The sequence below is a fragment of the Homalodisca vitripennis genome, chromosome 2 (assembly GCF_021130785.1).
Source record: "Homalodisca vitripennis isolate AUS2020 chromosome 2, UT_GWSS_2.1, whole genome shotgun sequence".
NCBI lineage: Eukaryota > Metazoa > Arthropoda > Insecta > Hemiptera > Cicadellidae > Homalodisca > Homalodisca vitripennis.
In genome coordinates, this window is record NC_060208.1 from 77,745,895 (window position 1) to 77,772,010 (window position 26,116).

At 31.4% G+C, this 26,116-nt stretch overlaps 1 protein-coding gene across 1 annotated transcript in view; it reads right to left on the minus strand.

Annotated features, from left to right (window-relative positions):
- LOC124354211 (SNF-related serine/threonine-protein kinase) overlaps nt 1–26,116 on the minus strand; it is a 60,840-nt gene that overhangs the window by 28,004 nt on the left and 6,720 nt on the right. The window contains exons 2-3 of the mRNA XM_046804497.1: nt 3,782–3,980; nt 3,006–3,295 (exon numbers count right to left, since the gene is read on the minus strand). Coding sequence (XP_046660453.1) covers nt 3,006–3,295; nt 3,782–3,973 — 482 coding nt within the window. The 5' untranslated portion in view covers nt 3,974–3,980. The remainder of the gene's footprint in view (nt 1–3,005; nt 3,296–3,781; nt 3,981–26,116) is intronic.

Sequence of the window (26,116 nt, forward strand, 5' to 3'; positions counted from 1 at the left end):
AATATTTAAGGCCTAATAACAGCATTGTGATATTTTAAAATAACTGCTTAAAAGAATACACACCTTTATTTTAGATGATGCTCAAAGATAGTAGGCCCTCTGTTTAAATTACTAATGTCCTTATACATTATTAACAACATTTTATAATTCGTTATTTAAAAATCTACAGTAAATGAGGTTTTTTTCGTAACCTATAACTTATAATTGAACTTCCTTGTGTTCAAAAACATTGAACTGTAATCGTACCTATAAAATATGTTAAATTAATTATTTAAACAATACTATGCTTAATGTGGCATTTAATTTAGTTTAAAATGAATTTCAGTGTAATGTTACTATTAAAAAAAAAATAGTAAAAAACCTTGTAGGCCTATAAAAAATTATGATAAAGTACCAAAGATTAATTTAATGTTATATTGTAACAGTTTGTTACAAATACATTTTAATATCCAAATAGGTAAATGATTTCGATTTTTTATTTGAAGTCTGAAAACAAACCCTCAAAAACACTGGACAGTAAAGAAACAGTTTTACTTTTAAATTAAAGAAGTTTTACTTACTTACACTTTCAACATTAAACACAATACTATTCTAAACCAGTTGAGGGTTAGGTTAGTTTTAGGTGAATTTTCATAAAAACAAAATAACTGTTAAAATAAATAAAAATATATTAATATTCATTTTGTAAAAACGGATTAAACTCAAAAAGTCCAAAACATGGGCTATTCAAATGTTGAACCTTTTTTACAATTTATTTTGTGTTAAAAAATAAATTTGTCACAGAAAAAAGTTTTACTCTTTTTAGAAAACATGTGTAAAAGTTATAAAACTTTAAAATTGAATTACTAACGATGTATTGCACCTTTACTCATTGCACAAATTAATTTAAACAAATAAGGCTATTGACAATAAGTAAAATGAAAACAACCATTAATAGTATAGCAAGGGTAAATAAACACCTAGATTACTAAAAAAGTGTTGTATTAATTATATATCTCCAATAAATTTAAAATAAATTCTATAGGCATCCAATTGTACACCATTATTGATGACATGATCACGTTTTTCGATTACCTTAAATTGAAACATTTAATATTCATCACTATGTTTCAAAGAATAGGCAACCTCTTCAACATGCGAATATTAAAAACACAATATATAGTCGCGTAGGTTATTAATTTAGCCACTCTTCAAATTACTTTAACATCAAGCATATATAAATGCCATCTCTCGCCAAACGTACTACAACGCCATTTTTGGCGACTGCAACGAGAGCGAGTTACTTCCAAATTTCCTTTGTATTCTGTCAATTTCACATTGATGTGAACATAATCGAACTGTTGCTTCAATACCTTCATTCGTGTTAAGCACGGAGTCCACTGCGACCGGTCCCGGTCCAGCCCAGCCCGGACTTTTATACTCTGTCAAAATGCATACGATCAAATGAAAACCCGCCCACTGCGACCGGTCCGGGCTGGGCTGGACCGGGCCCGGTCGCAGTTGGTGGGTGTCCATTTGATTGCGTGTATTTCGACATAAAGGCCGGGACGGTTGCAGTTGGCGAGTGTCCATTTGATTGCATGTATTTCGACTTCACAAAAAGGTCGGGCCATACCGGCCGCAGTGTGCAGGTGCCCATTTGATTGCGTGTATTTCGAGAAAAAGGCCGGGACGGTTGCAGTTAGCTGGTGTCCATTTGATTGCATGTATTTCGACTTCACAAAAAGGCCGGGCCGGGCCACCCACAGTTGGTGGGTGTCCATTTCATTGCGTGTATTTCGACTTCACAAAAAGGCCGGGCCGGGCCGGCCGCAGTGAGCGGGTGCCCATTTGATTGCGTGTATTTCGACAAAAAGGCCGGGACGGTTGCAGTTAGCGGGTGTCCATTTGATTGCATGTATTTCGACTTCACAAAAAGGCCGGGCCGCCCACAGTTGGTAGGTGTCCATTTGATTGCGTGTATTTCGACTTCACAAAAAGGCCGGGCCGGGCCGCCCGCAGTGGGCGGGTGTCCATTTTATTACGTGTATTTCGACAAAAAGACCGGGACGGTCGCAGTAGACGCCTTGCATTAGTAACGGCAGCGGCGTTTAAAAAAATCAAAACTCCCGATTTTCTATAAAATACAAGCATAATTCCCGCCTTATTCAATCCAGGTAAAATTCAAGCATAATTCCCGCTCTTCCCGATTTTCAAGGCTGCTGGACACCCTGTTCTAGTTTTCTTCACCAAGATAGGTGCCACTTGTTAGATGTATCCATCATCATTTGAGAGTACAATTTTAGCTTCTTCAGATTGAGCAAACGGATTAGTTCGGATATAATACCTTAGTATAAGTTCTTAGATTTAATCTTACTAAAATTAAGCTTACGGTAGCCACAGCTAGAAAGTGTTAAAGTCTCAATTATAAATAAAGAGAAACTTTTCAACAATTATTTAGAGATAAAAAAACTATATTTAAATTTGGACTTGAAAAAGCAATTTTACAGCTAGGTAGAACGAGTTTCCTGGAAAATTAATTGTGTACTTTTATTTTGAAAATAGATGCAAAGCTGAGCATTTAGCAGCAATTTAATTTGTAGTACTTAGTAAGGTTTGATCGGGCTAAATTATATCTTGATAAAAAATATCTAAAATTTAAAAAAAATGACATTTAGTTTACATCAAAATCCTTGTTTTATAGTCAGTTTTCAAAAATTCATAAAAATGTGGGTTATAATAGTTGCGAGGCATCCCCCTTCGAGAGCATCAATCAACAATTTTTAATATGTTGAAAAGTAAAAATTATTGGCTGATCTAGAAACAGTTCATCAAGTTCCATTTTTCTATCTTCAACGAATCAATTCTTAGAAAATTTTAATAAAAACAAAACAATTTCCAAATTAATGATATTAACTTCACAATGGCATTGTTAATTGCATTTTTTTAAATATAATTAATTGTTTTGAATAATCATAATGATTGGAAGCCAGAAAGAACGGTATGAAAGAAATTTGAATTCTCACCCGAAGTCGGTAAGTTTGACGACTCCCAGCCGCTCAAAGAAGACGACATTCTCAGGTTTTAAGTCACGATGAACCACATGCAATTTGTGACAGTAGGAGATCGCACGGACGATCTGGCGAAAGTAATCGCGAGCAACACTTTCGCTGAGGCCTGCCTCATGCCGCATAATGTAATCGTAGAGATCTCCACCATCACCCAGCTCCAAGATCAGATACAGCTTGGTCTGTGTGTCGATTACTTCATAAAGTCGCACAACATTTGGGTGCTGCACCAGTTTCATACATCGTACCTACACAAACATATCATATATACTGACAAATCTCAACCCTTTCACATTGTGTCTAACTGATACAAGGTGAGGCAAATAAAAACTGTTAATAATACAGAAGTAATGGTCTTATACATGAACAAAAGTAAACACATGGGCAGTATTGGACGAAAATTTGTCTTCTAAGAAGACAAACACAAGAGTAACTAAAATAGTACAGTTTAAAACACAAAAAAAGCTTTTTAACTATTTCTAAAGTGGTGCATAACAAAACAATTGTTTTATTAGAATTTTTTGTATGTAAACAAATTGTTAGTCATACTGTTTGAAACTTTGTTTATTATGCACAGTCTCAAAACTAAGAGTGAATAATAACTTAAAAACACTGTAAAAATGACACTTACTATTCATAAAACATGAAAAACTTTAATTACAAAAAGTCTAAAAAGCTGACTATTACACATTTCACAATCAACAAATACAAAAAATTAATAAAAAGGAGCTTACTTCTTGGAAGAGGTGAGCGCGCGATACATCATCCAGCTTAGCCTTGTCAATGACTTTCACCGCCACCTTCTCGCCCGTGAAGACGTGTCTTGCCAACTTGACAACAGCAAAGTGCCCACTCCCCAGTGTGTTCTCCAGGTCATACAGTCCTGCGATCTTGCCATCATACGAGCCGACACGACTCTTGTGCATCCTGTCTCTGCAACAGAGGATAAACTTGAGACGTAGAATAACAATGTGATATGTTTACTTCCCTTTCAAAGGATTTTACCTAAAGTAGAAAAATATTATTCAACCTCTGAGTTCTGATCTCTAGTATCTTGACTCTCAAAAGCTAGGAATACAATAAAATAAGTGTTTTTGTAAGGCAAAAGAACTTGTAACCATTAGATCTGCAGTTTTCTAATACGTTGAAGCATTGAAAATAACAGTTTTGGAAGATATTTTACTCTAGGAAGACGAGTATTTACAATGGTATATTATGGCTTTTCTAAGGGTATCATCTAGTTCATAAAAAACACGATAATAATACTAACAATAAACAAATGTAGACAGACAATAAACAGTTGATATTGATGTAACCTAAATTTTAGTAACAGCTGTTCCTTCGATTACTTGTTTACACTCAACTACTGTTCAATACTAAAACTGAATGTTTATTCTTTACATCTGTGTCTAATAAAACTTATCTTTAGGTTCTTTACTACTTGTTTCATTACTCATGCAACGAATACATCATGTAGACCTCAATTTTTGTGATAAACAATTGTAATCCATGAGATATTGAGACATATACAGTTATGTATAGTACTGTAACTACTGTGAATATATTTATCTTTAGGTTCTTTACTACTTGTTTCATTACTCATGCAACGAATACATCATGTAGACCTCAATTTTTGTGATAAACAATTGTAATCCATGAGATATTGAGACATATACAGTTATGTATAGTACTGTAACTACTGTGAATATATATTCACATTGAATCACCCCTTCCCACCATAGCTATATTATGTGTAGCTAGCTACTGTGTTGGAAACACAGAACATTAGTTATATATAACACCTGTCTCCTAACATTATCAAATTCTTCAAAAGTCGTTAGGACTAAATAAAAGGTACTTTGATTACAAAACCTTGTGATTAATTTCATACAAATCACCATTGTTCTTACATTTATTAAATTTAAAAATTCTTATCTAAAAAGGTTTTTATAAAACAAGATAAAATACATTTTTTAATAAGAGCAAGTATACATGTTATTTTACTGACAAATTTAAAGCATGGTGGAAAATATAAAATGATTAAAGACAAAAAATACCCTTTATAAATCCATATTTGCCAAAAATTTAATGGAAGTTCAGAGATGAAATCCGAAAGTGCTGCTTCAACAAATGGGAATAAAAGTGATGAATAAATGCTAAAAGGTTGGGCGTAGTCTCAGCCAATGCATAATCAATCATCCTTAGACTTCACTCACGTTACTTTCTGTTGTCATATCAGGATTTATTTGACAAAACCAAGCTCGGTGGAGAACATTTTCAAAACACTACTCTACTTTGACAATATTCAAAACATTCATTAAAAATCACTAAATATTAATTTAAATGTTTACAAAAATTAAAATTAATACAACTTGCTTGGCTACAAAAGTTTGCCCAGCTAAAGAAAATGGACCAATCTTGTAACTTTTCTAATATGACACAATTAAGAATTCGTCCAGTTTTCAAAGAAACTTATAATTCAGTACCTACAATTTACACTACATCATATTTTTCTAATAAACTGTTAACAATCTAATCATCAAGTGATTCAGAGACAAATATTGTGTCACAATAGTAAGCTCTCTTGTACTTAAGGTGTTACAATCATGGTCAAATAATACTTCAATATGATAAAGCACGCTCTGTAAAGATCAACTTATTTAGTATGAGTACAAACACCATTAAAATCTGTCTTTAGCTGGAAACATCACAAACAAAACATTTTAAAATCAAATGACAAATTTTTTTTAAGGCATGTAGTAGAAAACAATCCTTGGCATTTTAGAAAAAATGACTAGCAGTTCCAGATTTAACAACAATTTGCAAAAATTTACACAATATATCCAAGCTAAGCACTACACGGGATTTAGAGGATTTCGTACACTTTTTGAAAAAGCAAATTAATTATTGACCATCTGATTGCTCAAAGGCAACTGTACAGCCTAAATGAGAACATCTGTAGAACATTAATTAGTATTTTTAAAGTAAATTTAATATATAACCTATGAAGGAAAAAACATAACTCAAAGAAAGTAAAAACTGTTTTTTATTTATACATATAGTTTGTTTTCTGAACTTTTAATATTAATTAATAACCATAATTACAAACAGTATTAAAATATACAATAATCCTTAAATTTTAATCAAAATTAATAATAGTTTTATTCACTCTATAGATAGTAATAAGAATCCTATAGTTGTCTTTCTGTACATACCTTTGTACCCAATGGACAAGTCCGATTAAATGGCTTAAATTTTATATATTTGAAACAATCCCAATTATCCAATTTTTTAATCACCTGTCTTAGATAACACATTGAAATAGAAGTAAAATTATGTAGATTGATTTTTTAACAATCTATTGTAGTGATGGTCGTTTTGATTGCACCCCACAAGATCAATGTTAAACCTAATGCACTTTTACAACTTTATGTTTAATTGCAGAATTATGAGATGCTCATTTTAAAGATATATTTATTTGTTTAAAGTTTGTTTTTAACGATGGAAGGGCTGCGAAGGTTTTTCCACACATTTGCTTGTTCAGTAATACAAGAAAGGGTTAAAAGAAAAGTACAACATTGAACATCATTTTTTGTGTCCGAAGATCATTAGATGAATTGGGATGAAGCCAACATAATACATTGGGTAAATCATTTCATTAAAAAGAAATTAATCAAAATGTTGTACATTTAATTAGCGCATCAGCTGATAAGTCAACCATCAGTCGAAATTAAGCTGGTTATCAATTCTAAAAAAAGGAAGTAACAAGGAAACTTAAATTATCAAACAGATTAGAGACTTCTAATAAACAAATGCAGTGCCACAGTACTAGAATGAACCAACAATAAAAATAAAAAGGCCCAATCCCATTTCCTGATGTTCCACCATTTTGTTTCTGCCATGACAATCACCATTTACTACTAGCGATTGGTCAGTTTTCAGTGGTTGGTCGGTCAGTGCAGATCTATTATGGCCTGTATTCTTTAGTTTGGTTTCAGTAATCAGTGTTTTTATTAGTACATCTTCAGAGAGTTAACACATAACTTGTTTGTTGTGTTTCCTGACTTTTGTTTGTCACATGGCTCTGGTATGACTTGTCTATTCTAACTTAGTTAATTATTAGTTTAGTTATTCAGGTGGGGAAGAAAGATTGCAGATATCCTATGTAAAGTTATTAATTTCTTGTATCACTGAACAATGGTAAATGTCTGGAAAAATACTTAAAATATATAATTAATAAGAATCCAAACAGTTATTTATTTATTTCCATTTATTTATATATTGCCCATGATTCAACATTTACAATAGGTAATAACAATCATGCACATAATATATGACATGTCTATTCTATGGATTAATAATAAATAACAACTTGTATCCAGGACTGTATTTAGATATAAGCTATTCTATTCTCAAGCACAGGGCAGCAAGATTTGGGGATGACAGAATTTTGATTTTATTTTTCATATTTATAATAAAATACTTACAAAGCATTAAAATAATTATAATATGTCATATTATGTTACTAAAGACTAATGTAATTATAACGTTGTCTGAATGAGAGTGCCGCACAGAAATGTATAAAGGTTCTATATCAACAGATATGTTTCTAGAGGGAATCCGCCACTGTGCCGCCTACCACTCTACTACAGTTCGAGGACTTTAGCTGTGCGCGTGACCTTGAGTGTGTGGTGATAGGCGGGAGGGGTAGCGGGGTAGCATTATGCGCTGCATCCCGAAAACATTTTCTGTGACTCTCTCGAATAATAGCAATAATAGGACTTATCCTTGTTTTTAGTTGTTATAGTCTTGTTTAACGTGTTTTTTAAATAAAGTATTTGTAAATACTAATCTGCAAATCGAAATCGTGAGTTTTTAAAAGCGATTGTTGCGCCTTCATCTCAGCGGCTAGCACGTAAACGCAACCCACCACACAGATAGCGTTTATTTGTTGAAAGGGTAGTATTAGGGCCCTACGAGCACAGCTAAATTCCTCCAACTGTACTCTGGGATAAAAAAAAGATACCCGAATTTGAACACAACCACAAACAAACTAGTAAAGGTACAATGTCAGATGTTACATTAAAATGTAGTAATTGTTATAAAAGATAATAATTATAAGTGTAATACATAACTTTTGAACTATACAAACAAAAGTTGTTTTTAAATCACCATCTAACGTTTGTTCATTCTTTAAGGTAGTTCAAAATATTTGGCATTGGTCACATTATGGAGCTCTTAAAAACCATTAAATTGTACATGTGATTTTGTAAATCACTATTGAAAATTTTAATTTTTGACACAGGTTTCAATGAAGACTGTAAATTTACTACGGCTAATGGTGCCTGCTCGTTGAAATGCGCAAACTGCTGAGTGCGGTGTTTCAGCAAATGTGTGCTTACATCCAGGATTGAAAGAAGCCGTAATAACTGTTTTTAATATACTTGATTCATACAGGCTTTGGAATAGCAATGGCAGGTTTAAAAACTAATAGATTGCTAAGAAACAGTTTTCAAATATTTGAAATCTTTGCCAAAATATTGCTACAAGAAACCACTGTTTATAAGTAGTGGTTTTCTTCTAGCTCGCCTATGGGCAAATCGTCAATTACTTAATTGAATTAGACTGTTTGTTATGTCTAATTCCACGCAAATCAGTGTGCACAAACAGCAAACAATTAATTTTTAAACCTGCCATTGCTGTTCTAAAGCTTGTATGAGTGAAATATATTAAAAAACAATTATTAAGGCTTCTTGCAGTATATAAACTTCTTGCTTATATATAAGCTAAAGGTCACTTTTCAAATTCAAAAAGATTTTTTTAATCTAAATTTTTTTATTTTTCACTGAATTATTGTTATTGCTATCTATAATCTGATGGAAATAAAGACTCAATTTAAAACCCTTATTTATATTCCTATGTTTAACTATGCAAACTTTAGAATAGTGGATTATTGAGGAAATGTCAAATGGCACAGAGGTGTGCAATTACTAAATACGAGCAACATTTTTGGTTTTTTTTAACTATTCAGTTTATTCAATATTTATATACATTATTCCAAAGATATTTCATTTTTTATACTTAATCGTTTACATATTAAAAAGTATACTCTTACAAAACTTGTTTGGATGTGTAGGTTATTAATTAAATCTTTAAAATGAGACATACTCCAACACACTAAAAAAAAAAAAAAAAAAAAAAAAAAAAAAAAAAAAAAAATAAAAAAAAAACAAAGGATGTGACATTACATGATGTTTAAAATTGTTCTTATGGAGAAAACTCAAGGTCACTTCGTTACAGCCAGCTTTTAATAGTATTTTTGAAATGGCTATTCATTGCAACTGTGCCTGTTCAGGAATTAATACAATTGTGATTCTGAAAATGGAGGAAACTATGCAATAACCAGCCTACTGTATATTTATGTGAATTTCTCATGCTATCGCTGCAGTCCAGCCAGGCTGAGAGTGGCCAGTGGACCTTATAACTTCAGTACACTGTCATTATGACGTCAACCGCCAATTGTATAACATGTTTATCAGCATCACAACCACCTGTGCTGTAGTAACGAGCTGAGGTAGCTCATTAGAGTTATCAACATTTAGACGTCAGTCCTGGCATCTAATTTTTACTTATCGATAGTATTTTTGTTTTCTTCTGGTGGATTCTGTAATTTTAGAATGCACCTTACTCGTGATGGAAATTATAAGCAAAATTTATAAACCGTAGAAAATTATTTTTAAGAATGATTTTTCTTTAGAATTTTAGTCTATTTATTACAAAATAAATCACACTTATATAGGATAACAAGTTAATTTTGTTGTTGTTAAAATAAAACAATTTTTACCATCTTGTAAAAATGTTTCAACCACACTTCGTAACAGGCTTCTCTGACGTTGCAAATTTCATATATATATATAGCTCATTACATTCTCGAGATGTCCTGCAAACAGACAGACGGACAATCTTATAAAAAAAGAAGTTGACACGAAAATGACGCATCACAGAACTCATTCTTGTAGAAAAGAAATTTCATGCAAAAATTTAAAGTCATACATTCAGATTTGTGTTCCTTAAATCGTGTTTCATATCAGTGTGTAAATAATAAAAGTCTACATACCAAATGGCTATAAAATTATGTATGTGTTGAGATAGCTAGGCTACATGGGTTATTATACTACACAATTAAATCTCTTATGGGTGTACTGAGTTTGTAATAAAGTTATTTATTCTAACAGAAATGAAAATTCTCCAACTCCAAGAGTGATAGGCTTTGCTAATGATCAGCCAGTAATCTATGAATAAATTTATTTCATTTTTAAATTGGAGCAGACAATAGTGTTAAGGGTAAAAATGGTTTTAATAATACCTCTATTGCATTTAGTTTAGATTCTTCATCTCTAAGCGAATATTATGTTAAACAATAAATTTTGAAGGCATGATTTAATATACAATTGAACCAATTCTACACCTTGATGTATTGTTAATTTCAATAATACGTTATGAAGCTGTATTGCTGAGGAATGAATATTTTGTTGCTGTAAACCATAGAGGTGCTGGTCACCAGAGTTATTAAGTGATGCATTAATCTGATCCTCCCTCACTCCCACTACATCACCTCCTCTCACATTCCCTCCCCCTCATCTGTCACAACTTGTGCAAACACTTTCTTTTTTAATTATTTTTGTTAATTACTATAAAGTGCTCAAGAGACATATTTTCAGGATTGTGTTTGGATTACTTGGAGATGGATCATTATTTAATAGCTCGCTGTGAATTTAAAAGCTATTTTATAAACATGACATGTCTGGCACTTAGTAAACATTTTCACTTTATCAGAATATTACTCGGTTGTTTTTTTATATTTAAGTTCAAAAATGGGTTAAAATTGAGAAAGAAGTCCTTAAATTTATTTCAATAGCATGTAAATTTACAAATACTTTAGCTGGCTGAGCTTTAGCAAAGCCTGTCACTTGTGGGGCTGAAAAAATTTCATTGCTGCCTGTCTGTCTGCACGAAAGCTCGAATAGGAAATGACCTAAAGAATTGAAATTGTGCATCCATCCATGAAGCTTTATTATTTATATATACAGAACACTGAGTTCAAAGATGGTACATGTCAATCGGAATTGGCTGAGCATTAGCAAATATATTTACATTGGTCTTATGGTAACTATGATGGCAATGAGAAAATAGCAGAATAAATTTGAAAACAAACTCAATACACTAATAAGAGAGTTAAAATTTGACACATGTAACCTAACATGTAATGTGACACATGTAATCTAATTATTCCAACACAGCCAACATTATTTTATGGTGACTTGGCGTCTAGACGCTTATTATTTAAACACTGATATTAAACCCAATTTAATGAATGAAAATGTGAATTTATCATGAAGTAAGATATCTCAAGAAAAACTCCATTTGAAGACTTAAAACTTGCATGAAATTTCATTTAAATACAGAGACAAGAATGAGTTCTTGATGTTTCATATTAAACCATGGAATTTGGCTAAGCGTCATTGAAGCCACTCAGTAGGCTGACACAATTTCTCTTTTCATTGTCGGGGATGTAAAAATTTCTATACCGTTTGATTGTCTGTCGTTCTGTCATTAATAAGATAGACTATAGACTAGAACAACAAATATTTTTTCCATTCTTGATAGTTTAAAATGCAATACTTAACTAACTTTGTTCTTCATTTTCTTAAATAAAAGGAAATAAAAAAGTAGCCTATTTTTAGCAGAAAACTATAAGAAATTCAGTGACTTGAATTTCAAACATTCATCTTGGTCGGAAGAAACGTAAATTCCAAATATGACTGTCATCTCGAAATGTCAAACCAAAGATTTAACATTATTAACTTAGTAATGGAACAAATACTGTCAATATTTGCATGTTAATATACTAAGAACACTTTCAAACATTTAGAAAGGCCATCATCTTTAAACCTTACATGACAAAAATTTGTATAATCATATAAACTTCACTATAACAAAGTGTACTTGATTTAGTTCAAATTAACCTGAAATTATGTTTGTAAACATATTTACTTATAACAGTTCAATTGTATAATTCTTAATTTAATTTAAAAACAGCCTCCATCTGAAACCTTAAGGACATATAAAAAAAAAAAACAAGAAATAGTGCGTGAAATACTCGTAGTTTGACAATTTAACAAATGCATCAATTTTGAATTATGTTGTGAAATACCCCAGGGAATCTTTTTGCCAAAACATGAATGACCGCCATAATGAAACGTTTTATTGGTTAAGACTGAATAATGAACTCAACCAATGTTGTCCCATACCAAGTTTGAATCTATCAAAAAACATCTAAGAACAAACATTATTATAAATGACCTGAAAATTCTAAAAATGTGTGTGTTACAATACATATTAATTTTATATATAACCGTTCATTTTCCAACCTTTTGAGTGGCTATCATCCTGAAATCTTAAGAGATATTGAAAAAAGTACATGAATAAAAATTGTTTATAGTAGGGTAAATATTTTTTAATGTATTGTTTCGTGTCTATAATGGAATTAGTTGAGTTAAAATCTTAGCCCAAATGCAAATGTCCGCCATCTTGTAACTCTTTATTAGTTAAGAAACTGGCTAATAATCTCAACCAAGCCTCTGTACTAAGCTTAGGCTAAATCTGGTAAGAACTACTAACAGTAGTTATCACGTTTACAATTATTCCTGCAATGTTTTATACTTCTTAAAACTTTGTATGCCTGCTATCTGGAAATATTGTGAGATATTAAAAAGCACCTAAGAACATTATTGTAAATGACCTGAGAATTCTAAAACACTTTGTTTTGCGCTATAATACATAATAACTTAAATATAACCATTCCTTTTCAAAATTGTGAATGGTAGTCATCTTAAGAGACTAAAAGTTGTTTTTAATTTTGTACTTTATGTAAAAAGAAATGTATTGGTTTCAGTCTAATGTTGATAATTAGTTAAGTAAAAATGTTTGTTCAAATGTTAATGACTGCCATCTTGAAACTTTTTATTAGTTTGGACTGACAAACGTATTCATCTAAGCTATACGCAAATACTGCCTTTGTACAAAGTTTAATGAGGATATTTTAAAAATTACGGTATTGGTCATGTTCACAAGTTCACATTATAATTAAGAAGCCCCTAGAGCACATACAAACAAACATACACATTTATCTATTTCCATTATCAGACTATGGTAGTTTGTGACTCTCGGGGTTATGATTGGAGAAAATGCAAAACAATCTCTCAGAAATTACATCATAAGAGCGTTAAAAATTGGCAGATATAGATTAAATTTATCTAAAAAGTGTAGAGGAGGGAAGGTTCTAAGCTTTGGTTTTTTTTTATTTCAAAAATAAACAAAGAGTACAATGTTAATTAATAATAATAATAATTAATAATTATGTATGGGTCATATTCCAAAATCTGTTTTTGTTATTACCCAGATTTTAATAGAGGATTTAAGTAATTAAATTTAGTATTTACAAGTTTATACTACGTGTAGTCTTTGTTTTTGTAGTCTTATACAAAAACGTGTAGTCTTTGTGACCTTCAAGAAAAGTTGTCTCCTGGTCTGCACTCCATGCCTGGGAAGTCTACTGTTTACAATTATTAACATTAAGTGAGAGTTACAATAACAGAGATGTAAGTGATTGCTGACTGGCCTAGTCTAGACCAAGACCAGTTGCCAATACTGCAAGTAAAGACTCAACATAACAGCATGTCCAAGTATTTCTAGCTTCAAGGTCAGATCTCACACAAGCACATTCATCTCTGCTCAGGACAATACTCTCACAGAATGCAAACATTTTAGAACAAAATAGATTGAACTATTTTGTTATGATTGTTAGTTATACTAGAATAATTAGCACTTTTAATTGTACTAAATAATTGCACAAGAATAATTGTACTTTTAGTTAGTACAATAGCCCTTGTCTAAAATTGTATTCACCCACATGCAAACTCGATACATTTGTCAACATGATTGTTGCAATTTCACACTAAAATGATTACAAACAAGTTCCATTATTGTTCTACAATACTATCTTGCATGAAAGGCCTCAGTTTATAATTAGTATGTCTAAAAATAATTTTAAATGAGCTGTTGTCTGCAAAAACACAGTACTTTGGTATTATCCGGAGGCCACTATTTTTTAAAGTCTTCTTACCGAGTATCTAAATAAACTACATTATAAGAAAGAACAGACTTTATTTGACTCATTGTAAAAATTAGTGTCTTTATGACAATTGGTTTTTGTTTTCTGCATCCCAACATTATGTCCAGTCACTATGTCCAACATTATCTGAAATCGGAAAAGTAAGACGATGAGGCAAATGATCTGAGGTCGAGAAAGTATGGATCGGAAATGCCCCTGGCTATCAGTGTGGGCTTCAGTGACGCCTTCGGTGGCAGCCCACGCTTCCGGCGAAAAAAGGAAAATCATCCGTAGAAATACTAATTACATTTAAGCTCAGATCACGTGAGCGCTTGTTAACTTTTTATATTATAATACGTATTTAACTACTTATATAGTCCAATAAAATATAGTAAAAAGAGACAGAATGGACTCATTCTCGCCAACATCACATTCTTTTGGAGAGGCAGAATACAAGAACTGATTATCATAATGACATTTAATTTTTACAGTAACTTAAATAAGATCTGTTCTTTCTAATAGCTTTTTTAGGTACGGTATCCGTCCCAGGTAAGAAAAACTCTTCTAAAAATAGTGGCCTCCGGATATACCAAAGTACCAAAAGGCCATGTTTCTACCTTGAGAATACCAATTCCATGTCAATATTTTAACATATAGTATGAATGAAGTAATCAAACTGTAAAAACTTTAGTAATTTATCTGAATCCAGCTGTAAACTGCTTTCTCTAAACTCAAAAGTATTTGAAATGTTATATAACACAGGCTGGTTTTTCAAGTGATGTATACTGTATTTGTCTATTGCTTAAATGTGATTTTAGAATCCTAATAATTTTTACAATCGGTTTACATGTAGAACTATTTGACAATGCCAGATACCTCGCTTAACTATGAGATGTTTTATAGTTAAATAAATGTTTATGTTGTCAAAAGCGTCAGATTGCTCTATAAAACTGTATTCCAAGCATTACTCATCTGTTAACAATCCCAGCTTTCTTGGATAAACTTTTTATATAGCAAGAGAAATTTTCCTTTAATCTGCGAAAAAGAATATGTATTGACCCTTTTATACACTTACAAGCAGTGAGAATAAATTCTTGTATATGTGAAATTAGTGAAGAGTAAATGACCTTTTATCAGAGAAGGTGCTATTTGAACTTTTCTGTTGAAAATTGTGCTAGCATACACTACAGAAATTTGACTAAATCAAAGCACACACTCACACTGTTACTTATTGTAATAGTTTTGTGGTTACACACTGATCAATTGGTTATCATATAGTTCCTGGTTTTGTATTACCACATTATGTAGTCTATGCAGATTTTGTGCAGGCTTACAATATAACATTCCATTACATAACTATGTTATTAGCATCCTTTCACTGCATATTTACTGCTTGTCTGTCAGCCGCTTGGCTTCTATTATTATTGTCAACACTTTTATAATTTGTATGGAACAGTGTTCTTTTTTCACAGTCTATTAGAGACTATATTGTGATGGGACAAAAAGTTATATTTGAGTGTTGTTGGAAATTAAGTATTATTTGGAGTAAAAAAAAGACCTGTTAGATCTCATGAAAAAATGTATCCCTATATGATTGTGGTGACTTTTACATATCCCTAGTTGGTCTTATTTGGGCATCTGGCATGTAGGTGTAACATGCAAACATTTTCAAACCATTTACCCTATTTTATTCAATGACAAGAGTGTTTCTATTAATATGATCAACCCTGAGGAAAAGCCACAAATAAACAATACAAATTTCCATTTGGTTTCACCAATCTTAGATTTATTTTTTTAGATTTTTATAATGTATATTAAATTAAAAATATCTGATTTCATAATGTTTTCTACAACCTGCCTGTAACTCTGTAATTATACTATTGTGAGATAACCATCTAACTAATCTGTTGTTTAAAAAACTTGTAAATAAATATCTTTTCTATACAATCAATAAATGATTAAGCCCTTATAAGTTTTTACTTAATTTATTGCCCCTTTCTTGTAAGGTGGAAACAATATAGTTTTTTATTCACATTTTGTATGGGATCTGGTGGCCATAACTGATTATTCAGTAACTTGTCAAAAAAAATACAGAACTCTATTCAACCCTTATCAATGTTCAATTTTAGTATAACTACCTTTTAAATTATTCAATGTTAAGTCAAAATCAAGTTCTTCAACATTAATGTAAAGTTCAGCATACAAAGTGTTTTCTGAAAATAACGGTGGAATTAACAGATGTTTAAAATGTACAACCTATTCTTGGGAACTAATGCTTATTGGCTTTTTTCTATTAATCGCTTGCCAATACTTTTTGAAATCTGTCATATGACTCAGAATATTTATTGTGTTATTGTAATAACTGAGCTTTTTATTATTACATAACTAGGTATAAATTATTTTCTTTATAATATATTCTAATCCAACTTGACTTGAATTAATTTTTCTAGAGGTTTAACAATCTAAATACCTGTTTCCTAGCTGATAGTTCTCAGTTGTCAAGTATGAGATAGTAAGTGAAATCTGGTCTTCTGGTTAGCTAGGAAAAATTCATAATCAAACCATGGAGTTGTTATTTAAACTTTGTACCGATGTGTTATTTGAAATCCTTAACGAGGAGTTACACATTTAATAAGGCCATTGGTATCCTCATGATTATCTTCACTAATCTGTAACTAAGAGCGTGTAGCCTACCAGACATCACAACTGATTATAAATATTTACAGCAGTTCTGTCTCAGTCAAGCGGATGGGCTCTATTTACCCAGATACAATCTATCGTACCAAGGACTTCTACATAAAATTTTGACACTATTTTTTTTTTTTTTGTCTGGTGTGTTACCAGCGCAGTTTAACCTTAAATATAAGATTATTCCTATTAGAATAATTTACCAGATCAACTAATTTATTTACTATGGACTTTTCATTATTTTATAAGTTTAGAATCTCTAACTTCAATTCTTTATTTTCTTCTATTTAGACTTGTCAAAATAGCAAGGTCATTCTTAATGGGTAATTATGACATTTTACTGTCTAGTAAGCTACCTAACACTTCCATAAGCTGTCCATTCATACGTTCCCCACCTTTTCATCTCTCGTAATGGTCGCCAAAACTTGGCTTTCAGCAGTTTCTGGTGAATAATGGGGCCTGTGGCATTTCTCACTAACTGTAGGCCAATGACCATGTTGTATCAAACACTGACAATAATTGTCCTGCCCACTTTACTGGTCAAAACAAACCGCTCTAGACAAACAAAACTATTTCAAGGAGCGTTTTCTGATAAAGTTAAGACACTCTCTCTTCTGTAAGTTAATAAATCATATAAAATGTGTCTATTCATGTAACAGTCAGTCTATTAGGAATTGCACCAGTAGTGCCAAATATGTACTTCTTATGTCATTAACAATACTGTACAAAAAATAGTTAGTTTTCTAATAGTTTCTCAGAAAAATGGACCTAACCGAACATTCATACTCTATTTAAATAGCATTGGGATGGAAAAGTTAGAGTATTCCCTTAATTGGAATACATCATTATTCAACTTTAATTTTTTTTTAACTAACTTACATCATAAAAAATAAGACTATACAATATTTTCCCAATCTACATATCATTTGTAAAAAGCAAAAAAACTACTTAACGATTTTCAAAACTAACTAGCAATATCTACTCGTAATACTTATAAAACTAACTAGCAATATCTACTCGTAATACTTATAAAACTAACTAGCAATATCTAGTAATACTTATAAAACTAACAGCATTATCTTGCTGAAATCGTTTGTACTTTTGGGTGAAAAGTTGTGTCCAGTTGCAGCAGTAATACAAATTTAAATACTTCAAGACGAAAATAATAATAAATATAGTTAAATGAATTGACAAATTTTCATATATAACCGACAACTCGATTGCTAAAATTAAGTTTCAAGCTACAGGGGCCTAGGAGTAAAGGTAGGTAAGGAGCGAAGGGGAGGGGGGCCAACTGCCCAGATGATAGGAATGTGAACAGACCTTGGCAGCTGATAAGCATGTTTGGAGTGACAGTATTGTCCCTGAGTATAATCACTTGACACTGACTCTGTGTTGACTGACAAGTACAATAACACAGGCTCTTAACCTCACCTTTGCTTGTGTTCTGGACTGATGTGTCAAGAGATAAAGCCATCAATTTTAAGAATTCTTAATATTTTAAAATGAAAGTGAAATGTTGGACAAAATATACATAATAAAATACCTTATAAAACATGACCAAGGAATTTTGTTTTAAAACCAATATTATGTTTTAAATTACTAAAGTAAATAGTTCTTCCGTCTGCTGTCGGAGTAAGTAGGTAGATTTTGTGACAACTGAAACATTATTAACTTACTCTCATGATATTTATATGTATTCAATATCTCAAACCATTCGAGATACAAAAAGTTTAGGAAAATGTTACATGCATTCCAGAACACTTTTTTTTTTAGCTTCATAAATAATGGAGTTGTAATTTTTTTACCGAGTGTTTGATAAGTCAATACCCAATTTTGTAGGTGTATACACTTAGTCAATAATGAACTGTCATTTTATAAGGTTTTACTAAACTGGAGCACATGTAGAACTATATATAGTTGAATCATCTTTAGGGAAAGAACGTTATGAATTAAGCTTTCTGTTTGTGTCAGTCACACATTCCACCATAAAATATCAAATATTTTATTTAAAATATGAGATGGGTATTGATTTATCAAACACCCTTTTCATTTAAGACATTTTGTTAGAAGTAATAATTATTTCAAGAGAGATCATGAACAATTTATGAAGAGTGTTTGAAAGATGAAAAGAAAAACTGTAAGTATAGTGAATGGTGGTGACATTGTACTTGTATATTTTCAGATGTAATGTTCATTGTTTTTAATTAATACTATCAGTTACCCATAACTACGCACTCAACTTCATACGCTTTGCACGCATATGAGCACCCTGATTCAAGTTAATTATATTTCAGACGCAAATGTTGAGTTTGCCTTGTTACAAAATTAAGAAAATATAACAAAAGTGTATATTTAAATCCATAAGCCTACTTCTGTCAAAAGACAACTAAGATGGATTTTAAAACAGTGTTTAAAATTTTAAAGTAAAAGTTAGACAGTAACTATGTCTTTGATATCTGCCTAACAGTACTAACCAAGCACTGCATATTTAATATATGCTTAAATGCAGAGTTAAAAGTATATTTTTACTAAAACTTTTAAATCTCTTATCTGGATATATTTTTATTTTACACTCAACAGCGGTGCAGAATGCGTTAAAATAAGAAGTGTTGTTACTATCACTCTATATTCTCAAGACTATAGTCTAAGAGCCGCTCGCACCTAGAGTAACTTTTGAGGTGCCTGGCTGCATGAAGGAACCATAGAAAGTGTCTGGGAACTGAGAAAACATCTTTTTATAGTTCCCTTAATAACATATATAAATTTCAGGTTTTATAAATACGACGAAAATACTATTTTTATTAATCGTACTTTAGGGGTGCCTGGCAGGGGGTTGGAACTATACTAAGTGTCCGGCATCGCACATGCAGCTTTCTATCGTTGTTTAATGTTGAAATGTATAAAAACTGAGCTTTACACTATTACGAATTTAAACTGTGATTTCACTCACCTTTACTACCTGTTACCTGTCGAAGCCACCGCGACCCAGGCTCCATACTCGAGGTACGTTTATACCTGTATAGTACTCGTATACTGACAAGTTGTCAGCTTTTATGAAATAACGAATGCCTGGGCGTCACAGGCTCTTGCTCTACTATAAATGTAAACAAACTAGAAATAGTGGCTAAATTAATTAAACATATGGTTGTGCTGTCATAAAACAATGTTTACACAGAAAGGTTTTTACATTTAACAGGCTCTTTCAATTAATAATAATTGTGGATGTAGTGCAACGTTAGAGACCAGTGGGTGTAGCCCGGGGGTGTTTTTTTGAAATATGAACAGACCTATATGTCAACCAGAACCCTAAGAATGTATATGTGAATTTATTTATTTTATTATAAATGCTAAGTATTTTGTGAAGCATAACTTTTTTATGTTTAGTTATTTGATACCCAATCACACGACGTCTAGCGAACAGAATTGAACAAAATTTGGCATGGATATTGCTTGGATATCAGAATAATACATATAAATATTTTTATTCCAAAATACTACTCATTATACAACACTTATTCCAAATTTGGGATTTACAAAAATAGTAATATTATCTAATGTTTGCTATAGATGACAGCTGTGTGGAATTCAAACCATTTAGTTTAGTTTGTATATACAAAATTAATTTCCTTTGATGTTGTAGGACATCATAATAACAGTACCTAAAGGAACAAAATCAGAGGGACCGGGCACTTACATGACACAAGGAGCCATTAGCTCTGTGATTTACAATCTGAGGAAACAAACAAGCATAGAGAGTCTAAGACGATTGCAATTGGAATCACAGAGCAATGTACCAGACATGAAGTGCAATTTTTTATGAGAGAGAAAACCATTGAGGGAGCAGTGGGTCCGTTTTTAACACATGATACCTTTTAGATATATACAAATTTATATAACTCGATACTAAACCAAGAGAAAAGGATGATATAGCAAACAAAGATTGGAAAGCAAGGGCATAAAGTGTACTGTATCAGGTTTACAAATATGCATACTTTAAAGAACATGCAAAAACAGCGAGCTAGGTGACTTGCAAAGTAGGCATGATTTCATTTTATGGAAAAAAGTAATCAAATATTGTTAGCATATATGTATTTGATACACGCCTATTTCCATTTTAAATTTTGTCATAGGGGTTTTATCATAAACACTTTAATAGAATTTTACTGAGAAATTCAATTTATTTCATTGGTATTCATCAAATATTCATACTCCGACTCATCACTCTCCGACTTCAGGACCTCTAAATACTCCTCTTTAAACTTAAAGTCCATTCAAAAGTGGACGATGAGTCTAGAATACTTTCCAGTGTCTATCCCTTATCACAGGAGTGTTTGGTATGTAATTTACAAAGGATATGGATTGATGTTTCAGCTGTTCTGCAAGAAATGGCGTGTTAAGCCACTGGTAAACTTTTAGTATGTATGTATATATGTGGTGTGTGTATATATATATATATATATATATATATATATATATATTTCAGATCATATGAATTTATATTCAAATGTTACAGTTTCCTTATGTAGAAACCATTAAAAATTGAATTAACTGGAATAAAAATGACCACCCTGCATGCAATTTTCAGACTATTAAATATTTTAACATAAGGAAGTTAAACTGGTAAACAGCGGAAAGTTATAAAAACATTGGTGAATCACAACTCAGCACGAGGTCGGGACCAGTGGACTAGGGCAGACGTAAGGTGTACGGCATGCCAAAAATCTGTTGATCTTGGGAGGCCTGAGCCAAGTTTTCCTTGAATGAGCGTCTACGAGGAGCGAGATATTATTAGACCACACTCAGCTCTTGCTATTTCTAGCACATTCATGACAAATGTCACTTCTCAGTGGGGGGAAACACTCCCACAACATTTCAAGTGTTCTTCCATCTAAATGTGTATGGTTATGACAAAATGTGTAGATAAGTTAAGAGAAATAAGTTAGAAAACTTACATGACTACTGTAAATTGTATTGTTTTTTTTTTTCATTTTCATATATATTATATAAGTATAGTATAGTTAGTATATGAGGAAATCGTGTGATCGTAGCTTAGCTGATTCAGTGTAAATGCCGATTTTGAATACATTCAAAACAAAAAAGTTTCAAGCTTTAAATTTTAGTGTTTGTAATGACTGAAAAAGTTGCCTTACAGGTTTATACATGTAATAGTAAATATCCGGATACATACTCTTTCCTTAATATTTTTAATTTTTAGTAAAATAAAATAAAAATAATGTTTACAACACCAGTCAAACATTGATTCAATTTATATTAGCCTATTTATTATCACATACTTAGCAAAGGCACCAACTTCAACTTCTTTACAATTCTCAGCCAAAAGATTGAATTTTTGGTTAACAGAAATTAACAAAATAGAATCTATAAACTGGTTGCTAAATGTTTACAAAGTCTATTCCCAGAAAACAATATTCAAATGCTTAAATATTTTAATTTTTACAAATGTGTTTTATTTAATATATCATCAAGTACCTAACAAAAAATCAGGGTTTTGGTATAAGCCAAGGAGTGTCTACTGTCTTCATAAGGTGGGGCTTTGGTCAGCCTGGGACCGCAACAGTGGGCCTTGCAACATTAGCATCCTAATTTAGGGAGATGCTGGTTTGGAGATGGACGGTTCTAAAACAGGAAGTGGCATAGGCGCTGGGGGACTGTAGGTGTGAGACCTTGCAGACCATTCTTTAGAGTTGATAATAAATGTGATGGTAATATAGGCCTTAAGTGCAAGGTAAGAAAACACGACACTTTTTTTATTTATTTTTAAAACATTTCTCAATAATATTACACTCACATTATAGGTCAAAATGTTCTTTATTCATTCTTGCACAGTTAATAATTAAAATGGCGTCATTAATTAAAACTAATAAATATATATATATATATATATATATATATATATATATATAAAATTATATGGATATGAGTTCAAAATCTTAGATTTGCACATGGGCAGCCCGAAATTTACGTTTTACTGAAAAATACAAAACGACTCCAGGATGACACAAATACCACGTGAAAGTATATAATATACACTACATTATAACAAATAATAGATCTGGTTTTATGCGCTTAGAAATGTATTATTGAGCTACTAATGCGTTTGTATTCTTAGATTTGCACAGAAATGGTCCAAATTCGTTTAAGTTCTCCTCAAAAATACAAAATCGCTCCAGGATGACACATATACCATGTGAAAGCATACAATATACATTACATTATGACAAATAATGCATCTGGTTTTATGCGCTGAGAAATTTTTTATTAGGCTACTAATGAGTTTAAACTCATCAATTTTTGCAATTATAATTCTTACTCTTCTATCTCTAAACATAAACACAAATGTAAGTGCTGGTTATTGTAAATGAAAAATATCTTACCTTTAAAGAAAGCTTGTCTAATTTGTTTTCTTTCAGTATTAGATAAATCCTTGTTCATTTTTGTAATTTAAGAACTCATAATGCCTGATTTGGTGATTTCTATTTTTAAATCATGTTATGTTAAACCTGAAACTAATGGTATGACTACAGAACACAACATCCTTCCTATGTAGAAATGGTGTTTTGTTCATTTAGCATTACCCGGGGAGACACGAGCATAACAGTTTAAACATTTTGTTTTATATGACGTGTATTACATTTAGTCTATATTGTCAAGCAGGTCTGGTTACTTCTAGATAAGTTAGGAACAGCCACTACGGCCGCTGCCAATTACTTAAATATTGTCAGTTTCTTTATAAAATTGTGTATATCATAATAGTGTATATGGTGTACTTTCACGTTGTACATGTGTCATCCTGGAGTTAGTTTGTATTTTTCAGAAAAATGTAAATTATGGACCACCTACGTACAAATCTAAGATTTCGTACTCATTGGTAGCCTAATACAAAACTTCTTGGTGCATAAATCCAGATGTATTATTTTCATAATGTAGTGTATATTTTGTTATTTTACATGTTAAATGTGTCATCCTTGAGCCGTTTTGTATATTTTAGAACAACATAAAGTTCTGAGCACCTACCTGAAAAACTTAAGAATTCAAACTCATTGGAAGCTTAATAAAAAATGTCTCAGCACATAAAACCAGATGTATTATATGTCATAATTTAGTGTATACTGTGTACTTTCACATAGTATAAGTGTAATCCTAGAGCCATTTTATATTTTTTTTAATAACAAAGTTCCAACCGCCTACCTGCAAAACTTGATGAGTTTAAACTATAGCCTAATAAAACACCTCAGCACATAAAACCAGATGTATTATATGTCATAATGTAGTGTATACTGTGTACTTTCACATAGTATAAGTGTAATCCTAGAGCCATTTTATATTTTTTTTAATAACAAAGTTCCAACCGCCTACCTGCAAAACTTGATGAGTTTAAACTATAGCCTAATAAAACACCTCAGGGTATAAAACCAGATGTATTATATTTCATAATGTAGTGTATATCATGTACTTACAGGTGGTATATGTGTCATTCTGGAGCTATTTTGTATTATTGAGGTAAACTTAGAAGTTCGGACCATCTACGTGCAAATCTAAGAGTACAAACTCATTGGTAGCTCAATAATACATTTCTTAACGCATAAAACCAGATGTATTTTAGGTAATTTTGTAGTGTATATTAAGTACTTTACGTGATATATGAATCTTGTTAGAGCCGTTTTGTATACAACTCATAACTTTTCTGTAAAAGTAGAGGTTATTTGAAGGTTCTTTTCCAAAATTACTAAACTATCCTAAAGTAGTTATAATGTACAAATAGGGCAATAAAGAAGATCCTTGTAGTTACCACCCTATTTTGGTAATACCTATATTTAGTAAAATTTGTTATGTTGTCTGAAAGAGCAAGCTTATGAAAATAGTCTTTTCTGTGTAGAACAATATGGATTTCTTAACAACAAACACAAAGTATTAGAAAGATTTGCTGAAAATATTTTTGCAGAATTTTAAAAAGAAGTCTTATCGTCTGCAACATTAATAGAGTTAAGTAAGCTTTTGACCGTATAAATCATGAATTATTGTTAAGAAATAAAACTCTAGAGCTACAGTGTAAGAAATAAAGAACCTAAATTGTTTTCATCTTATTTGTCTTATAGGAAGCAAATTAAATAGTTCTTACAGGAGGAAACAGGTCAAATTTTAAGACAATGCATATTAGAGTTCCGCAGAGTTTTGTGGTGGAGCTTTTTTTGTATATTGTTGCAGTCAATGATGGTTTAATGCAAACGGGTTAGCTGTCAATAACAGAAAGACTGAATCCATAACCTTTTCTCTTGGAAAATCTACAGACAACAGTAATGAGTTTGTTAAGTTATTAGGAATATATGTAGACAATAAATTAAGCTGGGACTATCACGTTTGTTACCCATGCACAAAATTATCTAGAGTTGTTTATCACTTAAGCAAACTAAAAAACTGTGTCAGTCAAGAAATGTTGATAACAGCAAAGTATGCATTTTTCCATTCTCATTTGTAGTATATTACTCTTTGGAGGAATAGTGCAAGTTCAAAAATGTTTTGATTTCACAGAAGAAGGCTTTGAGGGTTATGAAGAATGTGTTTAAGCGAGAATCTTGCTTACCAATATTTAAAGAATTTTAAACTAACTTTTTGCCTTGTTTATTTACTAATTTCTATTGCTCTTAAGTTAAAGTAAATTTAGACAAAACATACACATACACTATACAAGAAAGAACTATGTGCTAGATTTACCATCAATTAAATTAGATAAAGTTAAAACAGTGATTCATTTTTAAGAATAAAACCTTTCAATAAGTTACCAGAAAAGGTAAGGGATGTTTGTTAAACATTTAAAGTTAGCATGGAAAAGTGACAGAGAATCCAATCTTTTTATCCTATAAATATCTATATGATCTATGATATTAGTAATTCAAGTTTTTATCCCTGCTTTAATTTAGTTATTAGAGAATTGTATAATTAATGCATTCATTTTATTGTTTTATGAAATTTTACTATTAGTGTTTACTTAGATATTATTCATTTAATTAAGTAAAGGATAGTATGTGAATGCGGTAATGCTCCTAAATAACCGATATTGAGGAAAAAAGTGGTCGTTTGGTGGGTGTCAGATCATGAGTACATTATTATATCATGTAATAACAGATGCCTTAGTCATGAAAAACTAAGAGAGCATGTTAATGAGACCACAACCAGGCTATAGAGT